General features: G+C 40.0%; 1 protein-coding gene across 3 annotated transcripts in view; it reads left to right on the top strand.

The window, feature by feature from the left end:
• Positions 1 to 12,390, top strand: part of fgfrl1a (fibroblast growth factor receptor like 1a) — a 67,714-nt gene extending 55,324 nt beyond the window's left edge. For 2 of the 3 annotated variants that reach the window (XM_086260435.1, XM_086260425.1), the window contains 5 exons: positions 343 to 420; positions 3,919 to 4,212; positions 7,608 to 7,780; positions 7,876 to 8,056; positions 9,156 to 12,390. In XM_086260435.1, coding sequence (XP_086116561.1) covers positions 343 to 420; positions 3,919 to 4,212; positions 7,608 to 7,780; positions 7,876 to 8,056; positions 9,156 to 9,577 — 1,148 coding nt within the window. In that variant the 3' untranslated portion in view covers positions 9,578 to 12,390. The remainder of the gene's footprint in view (positions 1 to 342; positions 421 to 3,918; positions 4,213 to 7,607; positions 7,781 to 7,875; positions 8,057 to 9,155) is intronic. The other variant, XM_086260429.1, reaches the window with a different exon arrangement.
• Positions 12,391 to 15,726: the final 3,336 nt, after the last annotated feature.

Raw genomic sequence — 15,726 nt, 5'->3', positions numbered from 1 at the left:
AGGGCTTTTACCTTACAGTATGTAGCGCCTTGAGGTGACTGAGGTGACTATATAAGTACATTTTAATTCAATTGAACTGAATTGATTTTACATTGAAACACTGGTCCTTTAGTGCAGCTGTAGCATGTAAAAACAGCAGTCAGACACCGATAAAATAAAACCTCCACTTTTGCATTCAGAAAGATGTTTATTTTACTTAAGCTGTACAAGTGGGCTGTTTAAAATAGTAACTTTAAAAACAAGTAATTTCAGCTATTGTTGTTTTTTTGTTTTGTTTTTTAATTTAGGGTCAATCCTCAAATCCCACCTCTTGTCTTCTTGTCTCTCTTTTTCCCTCACCAGATGATTCCAGTTCAAGAAATGGAGCAGGACCAGCCCACAGTGATTCTGAACATGCCCCAGAGCTTGCCGGGAAACTGGGTAAGCACTCGTGACTTCTCGGTTCTCATCACTATCGAGATATAAACATTTGAAAATGAGAAACAAGCTTAGAAGTGAAACCTGAGACAGCATACAGTAGCCGATTGTACAATAAACACCTTGCACACTGTCAGGAGGGGAAATGATGAGGGTTTCTGCCCACACACAGACACACAAATACGCGCGGGCACACATCGCGGTGGCTGTTTGTGCAAGTAATTGGCTCTGACAGAGTGGAGAGCAGTCTATTTGTGTGAGGTGTGATTTGGGCGGACGCATTCCTTCCTTTCCCCCCTCCCAAGTGTTCCTGGACCCACTTGTCATGTAGCTTAACCCTTCTTTCTTTACTTGTTGTTATCACTTCATCAAACTCTCTCACCTTCACCTCTTTCTTTTTGCTCTGTCAGTTCAGACACACTTCTGCTGCACTTCTGTTTCTCTTCTGTGGTCATTTAAGCAACCAAACATACGTTTATATATAAACATCAACATAAATTCTTGCTCTGTGTTTACAGGACCTTTTATGGCATATTATCTAAACTGAATGATAAATCATCTTAAGTGCATGCACTAACACAACAGTTACACCATATATGGTATTACGCTTGTAACCTTTTTTTTCCAGAGTTAAATGAAAAGTGAAGATAGTGGAAACACCGGAGAGTTATTTTCAGACATAAAAAGAATGGTATCAAAATAAATCAATTAAATATTACTGGATACACTGATACTAGGCTGTCATCTATCATACGTACTGACTTTTTACTGGGAGAAGAAACAATAGGCAAGAAAGTGTGTTAGTTCAATTAAAGAATCCGAGGAGAGTAGTGTTCAAACTAACTTTCAATAAGCTGTCAATCAGAATCCAAAAAGTTTTGTTAACACCTCATAAACTTATAAAAACCTTTTAAAATTGAGCTCATAATCATTTTTGTTAAAAAACAGATTTCTAGTTTTTCAACAGGAATCAGTTGGAGGCAGCCAGTAGATCTAACTAAATTTAATCTTTATATAAGATAAAAATTGTGGTTTTTTTATTCTTTTGAACAAATTTGTCCTTACTTTTCTTTATTTAAGAATCTAGTTGGTATTATTAGTCTTATTAGTCCTGAAGTCTAATTCTTAACCTAAATCTTTACTTAAATCTTAACCCTAACTTATTTTAACCCTCCACAGAACCTCACCAGAACTACTCGCGTTGGGAATTATCTCGTCTATCTCAGTATAGCATCTAAAATCCGTGCTGGATTTCATACGGCTCTTTCTGTCCCTCGCACGCACGCTCTGTCCCACCGTGGCGCTCCTACTTTTGGTCTCTGGCACACCGCCTGATCAAAGGCAGTCAGTCGGAGGGTCAGCAGTATTTTTACACTGTGAAGTGTGGCGCTGAAGTGGCCCCCGAGACCCAGAACAAGCCTGCCCTTTTGCTCACTCTGGCTCTCACCTTCTCCCCTCTCTCGATCGTGGCTTTTTTTGTTCGCCCTTGCTTCTCTCGCCTCTGTGTTTTTTTCTTCGGCTTGTTCACGTGCCCTCTCTTTTACCTTTGCTTTTTATTGTTTTAACTCGGTCTCTTTATCGTTGTTTTTTCTAACTATCACTTCAAGTTTTATTTGTCTGTTCTTGGCAATCGATCAGTCTTCTGAAGCTGCTAACCTTAATATGAACTTCACTTTTTTGCCTTTCATCTGTTTTCCTCTTAACTTGTGTTTGATTTGGTTCATCTTAGACAGTATAAATCAGTTTATTTCCATTACACCTCGCCGTATTCTATTCATTTTCCAGTTTCATCTTTGTCCAGTCTAGTTCAACTAAACTTTGTTTTGGCTCTTTCCCAGACTGACCAGTTATTTTCAGTCTAAACACATGCACCGGTTGAATTTGTGTACCCATCAAAGCTGTACATTAAACTATGAATCATTGTCTCATCCAGGCTACTTTCTTTCCTCGCTCTTTGTTAGATATGTTGACTCTGTCTCGTCACAGCTCAGCTGTGGTCCGGTAGCTTTTCTCAGACTCAGGGTGCACAGAGGTGAGACTTAAAAGCCTTTCCGGTATGTTTGTTTTGTTATCCTGCCCAGCTTCAGGCCTGTCGGCAGAGAGCTGTGTTTCCACTGAGTAATGCAGCTGTACTGAAATCTCCTAATTTGAGCGCACAAACCCGTCACATAACTCTTCTCCCTGTTTGTTTATCCAGAGCTAGAATAATAACTGTGTCTAAAGAAAGAGATGAAACTGCACTAGTTTCAGGGTGATTTACCTTCCCGGTTGATGGCTATCTGCTGTGGCTAAAATATGAGGGCTGTAAAATCAAGCGCTCCTGTGAGTGATTTCCTCTCCTGTCTGCTGCTTAGGTTTTTCTTTACCTCTTTGATCTGTTTTCACTGATTGTTATGCTTTTTAAATACGATGTGTATGTATGAATAGACTAGACTGAGGTATTGTTCAGCAATGAAATATTTGTGGTACTAAATGGAGTTAATTCTTGCATTCGGTAGAAGGATGTGGATGTTTGAATAGCTTTATGCATGGAATGAATGGCTGTTCGGTGTGATGCTAGGTCACTGTCTAGCTTTTTATGACTTGTGCAATAACAACCGAGTATTTAAAGTGATGCTTCGCTCTTGTATAGCTGCTTTCTGGTTTTTAGAAAGCAGTTCCCATGGACGCTTGATTTCAAGTCCAATGCATGGCCTTTTTATGAGCAGGAGAGGGGTACCAATGTGGATCAGTGGAAAATGTGTGTGTTTTCAGTGATGTAAGTCTTCTGTGTCAGGGAGAAGAGGAAGCGATTCAAGTTTTTTTCTTAAACAAAACAATTAGGGTTTATTACAGCAAATTACACTGTATATACCAAGAGGCACGTTGCCATATGTTGTTACAGCACAACATGGAATTCCTGGCACTGCCCGCAGAAATGACTTCAGTCTGCTTTACGCTCCTCGCACTGCAAAAACTGTACATCACTCACCAAGTCTCAGTCCTCGCTCAGTTAAATTTTGTTAACAGCAAAGCAGGTGATTTCATGGTGCATAATTTATGATTATGAACAAGCTCTGGCAGTTGGAGGGACATAAAATGAATCTGTAATCCCAAACATTTGTAATAATAAAAGGTTTTTAACAGCCCCGTGGAGGGATTAATTATCCAGAGATGGCATTTTGCAGTTATTCGTCAAAGAATGTGGGGGGGGGGGAATAATAAATAATAAACATGTAACTGTAACACAAACATGTAACACAAACTGTCAGGTAGCATAACTGAAATTGTTATGAGTTCAGGAATGTTTTACTGGTCGAAGCAACAAGATCTGTAAATTGACTCTGTAAACTATTTACGACTAACAATTTAATTTGCATCAGACCGTTTTTCCCACCTGCAGCTGACTAAGAGAGAGAAATGAAGTGTTTGTTTCTGTATGTTTTTGAGTGGTTTCAAATCAAGCTTTATTTTCTTTCTCTAATTAATGAGCATTTTTTTTCCTTCTCTTTACTCTTGCAGTTCGTCCACGTTTCACTCAGCCAGCAAAGATGAGGAAACGCGTCATCGCGCGCCCAGTAGGCAGCTCTGTGCGGCTGAAGTGCACGGCAAGCGGTAATCCTCGCCCTGACATTGTCTGGTTGAAGGACAACAGGCCACTGGTAGACGAGGAAGATGGAGCAAGAGGGGAAGGGAAGAAGAAGAGATGGACTCTGAGTCTGAAGAATCTGACGCCGGAGCACAGCGGGAAGTACACCTGCCACGTCTCCAACAGAGCGGGAGAGATCAACGCCACCTACAAAGTGGAAGTCATACGTAAGTCACCAATGCTTGGTCTCGTATAGAGTATAGATTAGCTCAGGTTATCAGGTGATGCTGAACCACATTTTCAACTTTGGTAGCCATTAGCTGAAGCCTGACGTCAGGGAGTATTTTCAAAATGTACTATCATCCTTCTTAAAATAGCAGAGACCTTCCTCAAAGGTCAGAATACTATTACAGTATAAACAGGGCTAGTAAATAACTCATCACAAGTCCTTACTGCCAGTTAGTATGTAATGCTAAACAATGGTAACCTGAGGGCCACACTCAAGCTTTTTCTGGAAATTTCAAAGGCTTCATCAGAAATAGAGATAATGCTATTAGGAGCAACAGACACCCCATCACCCTGAATGAATGTGAAACAGCACAACTAAAGGGGGGCTCAGAGTGACCGGAGCCAGCCCTAACTGGGAGTTTTATTTAAAAAGAAACCTTTAAACCTAGTTAGAAAGCTAGAAACAAGGTGTCTCCTTCTGGGAGGTGCTTCTACAGGTAAAGCGATTAAGGCTCCGCCTCCCATTCAGAAACATGCTCGTGAAATGTTCAGTGTATGCGTTATATATGGCTATATGTGGTCATCTCATGCTGTGACACATCAAAAAGCAAATTTTGGGGGAATGTGGCGTGCAAGTATTTTAGCATTCCTGCTGTTATATTATAGACCAGTAGGAATGTCTCTCACTGAAACAATAATACACATTATGCTGTACACATCATCGTTTTACTGAAGGGCCGGCGTGACAAAATAGCAGGGTTTGAAATGGGTTTTGTTTCCAGTCTTACTCACGGTACAGTGATTATGCAGGATGTCTAAGAGCATGTGATCAAAATCACTATAATTAACTTTTCAGCCATTTAAATGATTTGTTGTCAAAGAGTCTGCTGCCAGGAAGCAACCGCTCATGCTCACATACAGGCTTTATTGAAAGAGAGAATGACATTAAGATGGTAGTCATTAGCAGATTTCGCTTACAATTATGCTGTAATTGATGACTTTTAACTTGTGCTGACAAACATTTATATTTTACAGGATAAAAAGTGCTCATAATTGAGAAGGTTCTGGCTTATCACTAAGAATAGAAGGTTATTTAAAAGTCTTCTTTCAGCAGCTTTTATTGATCCCCCACTTAGGGCTGCCACGATTAGTCGACTAGTCACGATTACGTCGACTATCAAAATCGTCGACGACTGATTTAAAAGTCGACGCCTCGTTTGAAGCTTTGTAAGATCACAAAAGACGCAGGAATGAGTAGTAGGGTTTAAGAGTGTAATAATGGACTGAAACAGAAGATGGCAGCACTACATGTACAAGGATGCCAGCTGCCGTTTAACCCCGAAGGAGAAGAAGAAGCTGTCCCAGAATTCATAGCGCAGCCCAGCTCAGTTTCCAACAATGGCGGCAGCTGGTTAGTTTTAATATTACTCTTATTATTCTTTTTGGGTCACAAAATAAACGTTTAACATATTTTCAGGCGAGAATGTAGCTGTGTAAACCTCAAATATCTGCTCAGTTTATCAAGACACCGCATATTTTCAAAAGCGCTCCGACGTTTCCGGAGACGTCTGTTACCCACTAGCTCGATAGCTAGCTCAGTAGAGCGTGAGAACACCGGACTCCCGGCAAATCGTTTTCAAACCCACCGCCGTCTGTCGCTACTCGAGTTAGATAACTTAAAAATGTTATTGTTTGGCTTTTTTTCGTATTTTATTTGTTCCTGAGTAAATCGGTTTGGCTGAGATTAAAGTTAGTTTTTGCACAGCTGAATAAACATCAAGCAGACAGCTGATTATCAGAAGTGTGAGATGCTGGAGAATATATTCCGGTGTCCTGTTATATTTTAGATAGCAAGGAGTTTATTAAACTTCACCGAAACAATCTGCAAATTTCATTAAAATGTAATAAACTATCATCTTTTCTTTATTTTTAGTTAGCACAGACCTGAAACACTTAAAACTGTAAGCTAATGATAGTTATATAAGAGCAGATGAATGCTGGTGCAATAAGCTGTATGTTTTATGTCCAATGGATGATGATCTGATTAGTCGACTAATCGCAAAAATAATCGGTGACTAGTCGATTATCAAAATAATAGTTTGTGGCAGCCCTACCCCCACTAGTGTTGTCTGTAAACATCGGTCCAACAGGTTAGAAATGTTCAGCGGGCTTTTCAGGCTGCAGTGTGATCCGCTTTTTAAAAAGAGTCTTGTTACTGTTGAGGGTCGAATGTGTGTTATGGCGACTTGTGGGTGTTTTGTGCCGTATTAGGTTGTGTTGGAAGATCGATCGACTTAGTGTTGACCTGTTTGGTGGAGAGATGGTGTCGGTTTTGTGCGTGTGTCCACTCAACTGCGTGTAACCAAATGTTATAGCTCTGTTGAGAAGCTCAAACTAGCTCTCTACACTCTCACTCCACTTCACACATCTGTTCTATATTAAACCACAGCTGTAGTCTCACACACACAAGCGCACATAAAATAAAAAGAAAGTAAATCAAGCCGCTGCTTGCTTGTGTCAGATGTGACGTTTTCTCTATCGGCTGAGATTCATCCAACTGTCCGTCATTCCCAGCTGTTAGAAAGAGAACTAGAAAAAAAGAGACACAGGGTCAGAAACCCAATAAAGCTTTTAAAAATCATGTATAACCTGTGAGTGGAGATGCAAGACGCTATAGCAGGAGCATAAATTGTGCTCGGAGGTGAATTTTCAGCTGTATGACAACCCCTCTGTATTTAAATGGAATTAACCTCAGCTTTCTCAGGGCTTGTTTCTGTTACATTAACATTTTTAAAGTCTATACCAGCACCATGAAAATTAAGCTAGCACTGCTGTTTACAAGGGGGGAAATGTATTCTTTGAACTCTTTATCAGATACAAAGAAAAGGTTTCCATATCATCACCACCACCTAGAAATTAAGCTAAGTTTGAAAGCTGGTTTTCTTTCATTAATTAATCCTGTAATCCACCAACCAAAAAGCCTTTCTCACTCAGGCTTCTGTTGCTCTCAGATTAACAGATAACGGAAAGAAGATGATTAAGTATCTCTGCAAGGCCTCTTTTTATCAGCTGTGTGAATTGATAAAGAAGAAACAAGAGCTACAGATAAATGATCTGTTTGCATGTCTTTAGCAGACAGGGATGATGCAGCGGAAGGTGAATACAGCAAATAATCCTCTTTACCTAAATTATTACTCTCTCTGGTGTAATTTACTCCAAATAAATTGATTACAAGTGTATACCTCCTCGTTTAATTCTTAATAAAGCAGACAATTAGAAAATAAAATAATCAAACCATTTCATTTTTCACATTTTTGTAGTTTGAAGAATACAACATTAAAAATAGTTTCTGTTTATGTTTCTGCACGTTTGTCTATTTTGTCTCTTTCTTCAGAACGTACCAACTCTAAACCCATCCTGACAGGTACTCACCCTGTCAACACCACCGTGGATTATGGGGGAACCACGTCTTTTCAGTGTAAAGTCCGCAGTGACGTCAAGCCAGTTATCCAGTGGCTTAAAAGAGTCGAACCTGGTGATGAAAACAAATTTAACTCCACCATAGAGGTACAAAAAAACCTTTTCTGAAGCAAATTAGCAGCATTATTCATTAGACTGAATTCTTTTTTAACTTTGAGGTGTGTATTGATGTTTTTTCCAAGGTTGGAGACTATCACTTTGTGGTCCTGCCTCCAGGAGACGTTTGGTCACGCCCTGATGGATCATACCTCAACAAGCTTCTGATAACCAGAGCCAAGGAGGAAGATGCCGGCATGTATATCTGCATGGGAGCCAACACTATGGGCTACAGCTTCAGGAGTGCCTACCTCACTGTGCTTCCAGGTCAGAGGAAGAAACGTGCTGCCTGCAGAGACAGAATTATTAGATCTTATAGTTTACAAAGCCACAAGAACTTCACCTAAAAGTTCTTATGTGAGCAGAAATCTGTGGCTCTTATTCCAGATGTATGGTCTTTCTTTCTTCCAATAGAGGCACAGATAACTGTAACTGTGGATACCAAGAACCGATCCATACAAGTGTTAATTATTCATTTATACTCCTTACTGCTAACCATTCTTTATGTGGAGCAGACCATAAAGGGTAGGGGGCTGGAGCCTATCCCAGAAAGGAGCAGGGTACACCCTGGACAGATCTTCAGTCTGTCACAACCACTCACTCTTAAAACCAGTTTAGAATCACCAAATAACTTAAGCCCATGCATGTCTTAAGACTGTGGGAGGAAGCAGAAGTACCCGGAGAGAACACGCAAATTCAAAACTCAAACACAGAAAGACCCCAGACTGGATTAAAACCCAGGACCTTCCTGCTATGAGGCGACCGTACTAACCGCTGGAGCACCGTGGCGCCCGAGACCAAGACTAATAAGATTCAAATATAAATAAAACAGACGATTTATGCGATTTACCTCACTCATTGCATTTCAGCCCAGTGCGATTCGTTTCTGCTTTCTCTGCTCTTCGCATCAGTTCTTACCACACACTTGACCACAACTCGTTATCTTATCGTACATGCACTAAAAAGCTTCCCGGCAAATGTTAAGCCTCATTGTTTGAGCTTCACAGTGTTTTCAGCTCACTTGGCTACTGTTTACTGTTGCTGTACCAGAAGTGAAATACTTTCAGTCTGCCCTTTGCTATTGAGCCAATTGATGTTTGAATTGAATTGAATAAACTGGCCTCATAAATCAAAATTATTCAAGCTTTTGATTCAGCTTCAAACTGACATCCACATTTCAGATGAATCCCTAGCTACAATCTGCTTAGCTAACCTCCTTTCTTACAAACCTCTGTCTCTAATGCCACCTTTATTTAACAACATGCTAGCTTACAGCAAAAAAGTATTGTAAAGTTAGTCACCATGACTCATGTAGCATGTCTTATTTCCACTTGTCATTAATGCTCTTATTTTCTCTCCGCTGCAGATCGGAAGCCTCCCCCCAACTCAGTTCCTTTACCGTTATCTCCAAGTCTCCCCTGGCCTGTGATTATCGGAGTACCAGCATGCGTCGCCTTCATCTTAGGCGCTGCCCTTCTCTGGTTCTGCCAGTTAAAACGCACCTGCTCCTCTTCTTCATCGTCTTCTGCTCTCCCTTCTGCTCAGCGTCTGCCCGTGGCCAGTCGTGACCGAACCTGCCCAACGGTCTCTCCTCCGCCAGCCAGCGGGGATAAAGACTGTCTTTCGTACGAGGACTACGTTGCCCACCAGCAGCTCCTCCTGGCTCAGGGAGGCAGCGGATTGGCTCCCAAAATCTACCCAAAGATCTACACAGACATACATACACACACACATTCACATGTGGATGGGAAAGTGCATCAGCATCAGCACATTCATTACCAGTGTTAGCAGTGAGGTTAGTAGGAAGCTTTGGTGTTTCACGTTCGGCTCTTAAATCCAGCCATCAAAATCCACACTAACTGCTGGTGTACAGAGCAAAGGACAAGGAAAGCACATGCAAAGACTGCACAAAAGCCTGGAATTATACAACTCTGCTGCAGCCACATTTTGTGCATGAACAGACTTAAGAAAAGAACAATGAAGAATGTAAAGAAATATGGTTTTTATTTTTAATCAACCTGGCATTCAGTTCATTCTGTGAGGGGAAGAAAAACCCTAAATCTGTTTTATTCAAACTTTTTATGATGTCACTTTTTTTCCTTTTTTTGCTCAAAGGTCCTATTTGAAGACACAATTAAGTGAGCAGTTTAAAGGTAACTTAAAACAACATTATATGTCGTTATCATAACCACACAGCCTCCTCAGTCACATTACAAAAACTTTCTCTTTACTACAGGATTTCTAATATAGCTACTTGTGTATATAAATGATTATGTGGTATTCGGCAGGCTATTTCCTGTTAATCTATAAAGAGCAGTGTAGCTCGTGTGTAATGTAATAGCTTAATTTCAGAGCATATCTCAGGCGTCAGCCCAACTGAGCCATGAAAAACACAAATCAAGGCAAACTCGACTATATCCTCAACCCCAGCATGGATTAGGGCTGCTTTTGTTTTCTTCTTCCAGGCTGACAGCCGCTCTGCTGAATCACCAGCTGCTATCTGGATGCTTTGCAAGTCTTGTTCATTAGACTTTAGATTTGATTCAAGGCGGTGAAAGGTCAGAAAACCGATTGCAGTAATCATTCGATCTCTTCCTGATCTCTTCTGTCACTGAAAATCCCTTTACTGCTTTGCATCGTCACCTTTTTGCCTCATTTCATTTCATTTTTTTCTGATTTTGCAAAGGTCGCCATACTGTACCCGCATAGTGCATCTACACAGGTGCTTTTTGGGGGGTTGATAAAGCCTCCCCCAATCAACGTGAAAAGGAAATAGTCTGAGTTTGAGTTGTAACCTTTCTTCCACTTTTAAGTTTGAATGAGTCAGACCTTTTTCATTCCTGTTAAAACAGGCTTTGTAGGCTTAGCTATGTTCTTATATTACTTATCTTTGAATTATCCTGGGCAGGGGCCTAATTGGGTAGATTAACTGAAAACACCTGGCAAAGGGTTCAACCGCCTTCACTAAAGCAGTCTCAGCAATCACACACACAAGTCAAAGGATGACATTTATCTGCATGTCTTTTTATACCTCAGTGCTCCTGGTAGGTGTAGGGATGTTCACCTGCACCCACCAGAAATAAAAACATTTACCCTGAACAGAACATCAAAGAAAAGCAGCTGCAGCAAACATTAACGCACAGCAAGTTTCAGCAGACTCTCTTTTGCTTTTTTCCTCAGGTATCCATCTCTGCGTCTGCTCGTGAATCTGACCACTTCATAAAACTGTGTAAACCGATACGCTAAGATAAGATTTAGGTTTCAGGTGTTTTACATTATGGTGCTCGCTGAGAGGCACGTTCAGCCATGTGTCGGGTTGAAACAGTGGGGGGACTCTGTCCAGAAGAGCGTAAACATAAAAAAAAGAAGGGTAGAAATTTCATGTGGAATATGAATCAGACTCTATGCTTGCCACGCCAGTCTGCATAAAAGCAACATTTCTCTCTGCAATCCTTCCTTAGGGCTCAACAAAATACAACAGCGAGAACTTTACAAGGAAATGATATATCGGAATCATCTGGTAACTTTAATGCTTGTTCTTCAATTTATTTTTGCACATAAATCTTTAATCTCAAGAATGACAATGTACAAATATATTTTTATAGAGATACTTTACTCCTGTGTATATTTTTATATTACTCACTGGTATGCCTGGCTGTGTCACCAAGAACTAGTTGCCTGCGGTGCTTTGAGTGAACGCATGTAGAACCAACTGCTGGTTAAGCCTCCGGTTGCTTGCTTTTTTCATTTTAAGTCACCTGCAGAAAAGAAGTTCAGTACATTTGATACTGTTATCTACAGAGTAATTGTACTTTTACATTATATACATCAGACTGCCTGCATATCTCAAGCATGCAACACCACACCCTGCATCATTCTTGCAGTAAGGTCACTCTCTTATTTACAGACTTAAAGACTTTTTGTACATTGCAAAAGGGAGTTCATTTAAATGCCTCTTTGACAGAAAACATCGTTTGAAAGATCTCACTTCCCTGCTCGTGAGAAATCTTCCATTTTTTCCTGTTACGCTCACCCTGAAATGTGTGAACTTTACTCTTTTTCTTCTTGTATTGGAACAGTTACCTTTCATTCTGTCACTGTTACTTGTTATATGCATCAAAGCTAATCAACTGCCAACAGACCGACTGTGTATATGTGCACTCACCACTAGTATGTACATGGAATGACATTAGTGTTGAAATAATAGACAATGTTAGTTGATTTAGTGGTTTGGACCATACAGAAGCTCTTGCAGCACATTGGCCCACGAAACGTTGTAAATGCTAAAGATAGAAAAAGAAAGTGTGCTTCTAATTTATTTTATTTTTGACATTTTTTTTATTATTATTTTTATTTTCGTATAATTGGGCATTATACTGCATGAATTGATTCTGTGTTCTAGTCATAATGTAAGCTATGTAGCAAATACCACTTTGATGTCCTTGTAAGATACTGTATTTATACATGCTGACAAAATATACAAAATTTTATTGATAATCTTTATATTGACAATGTTGTACAGTCTATTGTCATTTAGTTTTAAAATGTTTTCCTCCTATTGTAATCGTGTTATTGGTGCCATTAAAAAAAAGTAAAATCTGGCTGATTTGCCTTTTTGTTCTTAAAGATTCACTTCTGCACTGAAAGGCATTCACTGGCTGTGCTGCTGCATCCATTTTCTGTCACACAGATGCAGGCGGGGATTCCAATTTAGTCCAGCACAATACCTTCCAGCACCATGGGACTGTCTTTAAGTGAATGTCCTTCTCTAAATAGTCAAAGCTCTTTGGCTGTGCGAGCTGCAGCCAGCGTTTCATCTGTCAGCGTGTCTGTCTGGAGGGATGACAGACAGACAAGTATTGCGTGCAGATGGAGGGTGTGAAGGCGCAGTGTCTCTCTGCTCTCTGACTCACCCGAAGAGGAAGATGATGACAGAAAACACTGCTGAAAGGATGGGGCATTGCTAAAGAGTGGAAATGGCTACAGGGCAGGATGTGAGAACAAAGTCAGTTCAGCTCCATCGCTTAGTTTATGAGAGTCCAGTGTAGTTCTGAAAGAGCTTGCTGCTTACACTTTTTAGTATCTGCAAGCAACATTTTTAAAATTCTGTTGAGCACTAGTCACAGATGCGCATTAACATCGCCCAGCCTTTAAGCCAGCTTTCTTGTTCCTCACAAGCAAAAGGTTGAAACAATGAGAGGTGAAGCTTTTGCACTCGCAGCCAAATCTCAAAAATATGTGAAATATATGATTTGGTGCATTCAGAGAAGTCTCAAACCTTAACTTTAGTGGTGAGAATGATGACCTGCAGATTCAGGGGTTCATCTTCTGTGGGTCCAAACCCAAATCATTTCCATATTACATGCAGCCATATAAGCCATTTTTAATGTTATAAAGTAAATCAGTTTACTTTTAGTTTAGTTAATAGTAATTCCATACAGAGAGCTGACTTCGTTTGATTAATTAATTAATTTAAGTTCAGGTCATGAATTTATCTACAAATTACTTATCAAACAAAAAACATTTAAATATATTCTCTTGGAGAGAGTTACAAGTGAATGGACATTAAAATAAAAGAGAAAGAAAATATTTTGAACTCCTCGTCTTGACCCAGAACTGATTAGATGATGTGTACACACTGTTTCCTAACTTCTTGGATTCATTAAAGAGTGAGCGGGGTGTTCGGCATGATAGGGTTAAGAAAAAAAAAACAGTGCAGGGAATGAAAATACCTCACAGGAATTTGCTGTTGTTAATATTTGCAATAATCAGCAGTTACCCATGTCTATATGACCTCAACCAGGGAAGTCCAAATCCTGGATCCCTGACAGATCCATGATAGCTGTGAAAAATGCATGTACATATTGTGAGATAAGAGAATTAACAACATTTAAAGAGTATGTTTCTTATCTGGGAGATTAACATTTTCCTGCTTTTGTCTGTGTGGGCTTCTCTTTTTTTTTAGTTTTTGTAGTTTGATTGACTTGAAGAGCTGGGGAGAAGAACCTGGGAGGACAGACAAGGGAGAAAAGATAAAGCGAAATGAGGAGGAGAAGGATGACACAGAGCGGAGTTGCTGATAGATGTGCTGAGCTCACTGGTGTTCTCTGATGAGAGGAGATGAGATCAGTGAAGAGTGTGGAAGTGTGAGAGGAAAGAAATGCGCAACAGGAAGGAAGATGAAAATGTCACGGAGGCCAGATACAACCTGTCCCATCTATCACACATATCCCATCTGCCCTCGCTCTGGTTTGTCACTTCGTGAGCATTTCACTGCTCGTTCACAAAAGATTTTTAAGACTTAAGACTATCTTTAAAAAATATTCAGTGCAAGTTTTTCGATGGTTGGCCTACTTTACCCTATTTATGTGTGTGTATGTGCAGAGTAGCCCTACAGGTTGTATTTGTGCCTCTGTTCACCACAGCGGTGGATTCTAAGTCAGTAATGAAGATGCGATTGAAGTGCAGACTTTCAGCAGACCTTTCAACTCAAGGGTTAAAAAGTATTGCATTGACTGTTTTCAGTAAGTGAAAAAGTGCTCTATTGAGTCGGGATCACTTGACTGCCTTGGAAATGGACAAAGATCGCATTTTTTTTGCCTTGAGAATTTTTACTTTCTTTTTATGAACTGCACATTCCCTCTCAGATGTGCTCTGGTAAAGTCTAATCTGGGCTTCTTGTCCTTGAGTGTAACCAGTGGATCTTGCGGTAACCCTCTGTTTTTACATTCGTGAAGCCATCTCTAGATTTTTAGATGTCGTGAAGGTGTTTTTCTTAACCTTTGAAATCATTTTGCAATCACCCACTTTAATTCTCTTGGTGTTATTAAGCTACACTGCATTAGTTCTTGTTAAGAATTTACCAGATTGTATATTTGGCCACTCCAGAAGTTTTTCTCTCCCACTGATATGATCGTTTAGATTTTTCGGCCTAATGGTGGCCTGACCTCATATTGAGATTTCCAGTGAACAGCTACAAATATGCAATTTCAACACTTGGAAATAACAAAGTAACAGGCCTCACCTTGCAATGAACGTCAGTCATCTGTTCAATTACTTTTGAAAACAGAGGATTATATGTAAAACTGACTGCAATTGCTACACTTAAAGCACTTAATGATGAAAATCCCCACTTCAGTAACATCTTGACTGTCTCGGCTATCTGAAGACTCAAAATTGTTTTTGCTCAAAAACTTATGGACCTTGCTCTATGTGGCTTCACACAGGGATATTTTTCCATTTCAGAGGTCACGAACGAGTTCAGTCTTAATGCTTTTTACATACATGACTCACAAGCTGTAAATCCTATTATGATGTGTTTAATATTATGAAGAAAGTATTTGAACATGGTAGGCCTTTTGCTTTCACTAGTAGAGCTAAACTGGTGAAGATTTTATTAGAAGTGCTTTACATAAAAAGAAAAAATGAGAGAAAAAGTTCAATTTAAATGTTTTTCTTGATTCTTCAGGTAACATTACTCACTGAATGGAGGAAGGAAGGGAATAGTAACACAACCATGTAAATAGCTTGTGTTTATTCTGGTTTTTCCAAGTCCAGTTTTCTAATGGACCTCATGATCACTATGAGCACACTTTAATATCTGAGTAAGTAAGCCACAGTCATGGCTGAAGCCAATGTCTACATCTTGACATAAACCTCTGCATGTTTGAACCTTCTTACCTTGTGGTTTAGTTGGATCCTTTGTATTCTGGTGGAGGTTTCTGGTATGTGGTTGGATGGTTAAAAGGGTGTTAACCCAGGGAGGAGATTCCTGGGTATTTGAGTCAACAACAGCTGTGGTTGGTGATGAAGAGAAGCTGTCCAAAGAGCTTTTTACCGTCAGCTGCCTTTTTAGTGTGAAAGGAGTGCTCAGGTGAATGGAGTCAGTGACCATGAAGGGCTATCGCTGTCTCTCACATACTTACACACACACACCT

This window comes from Aulonocara sp. 'chitande type north' Nkhata Bay, linkage group LG2, assembly GCF_057382095.1.
Source record: "Aulonocara sp. 'chitande type north' Nkhata Bay isolate Kocher_YH1m ecotype deep benthic linkage group LG2, A_spYH_male_GT1.1, whole genome shotgun sequence".
NCBI lineage: Eukaryota > Metazoa > Chordata > Actinopteri > Cichliformes > Cichlidae > Aulonocara > Aulonocara sp. 'chitande type north' Nkhata Bay.
This window is presented reverse-complemented; position numbering and strand designations above follow the sequence as displayed.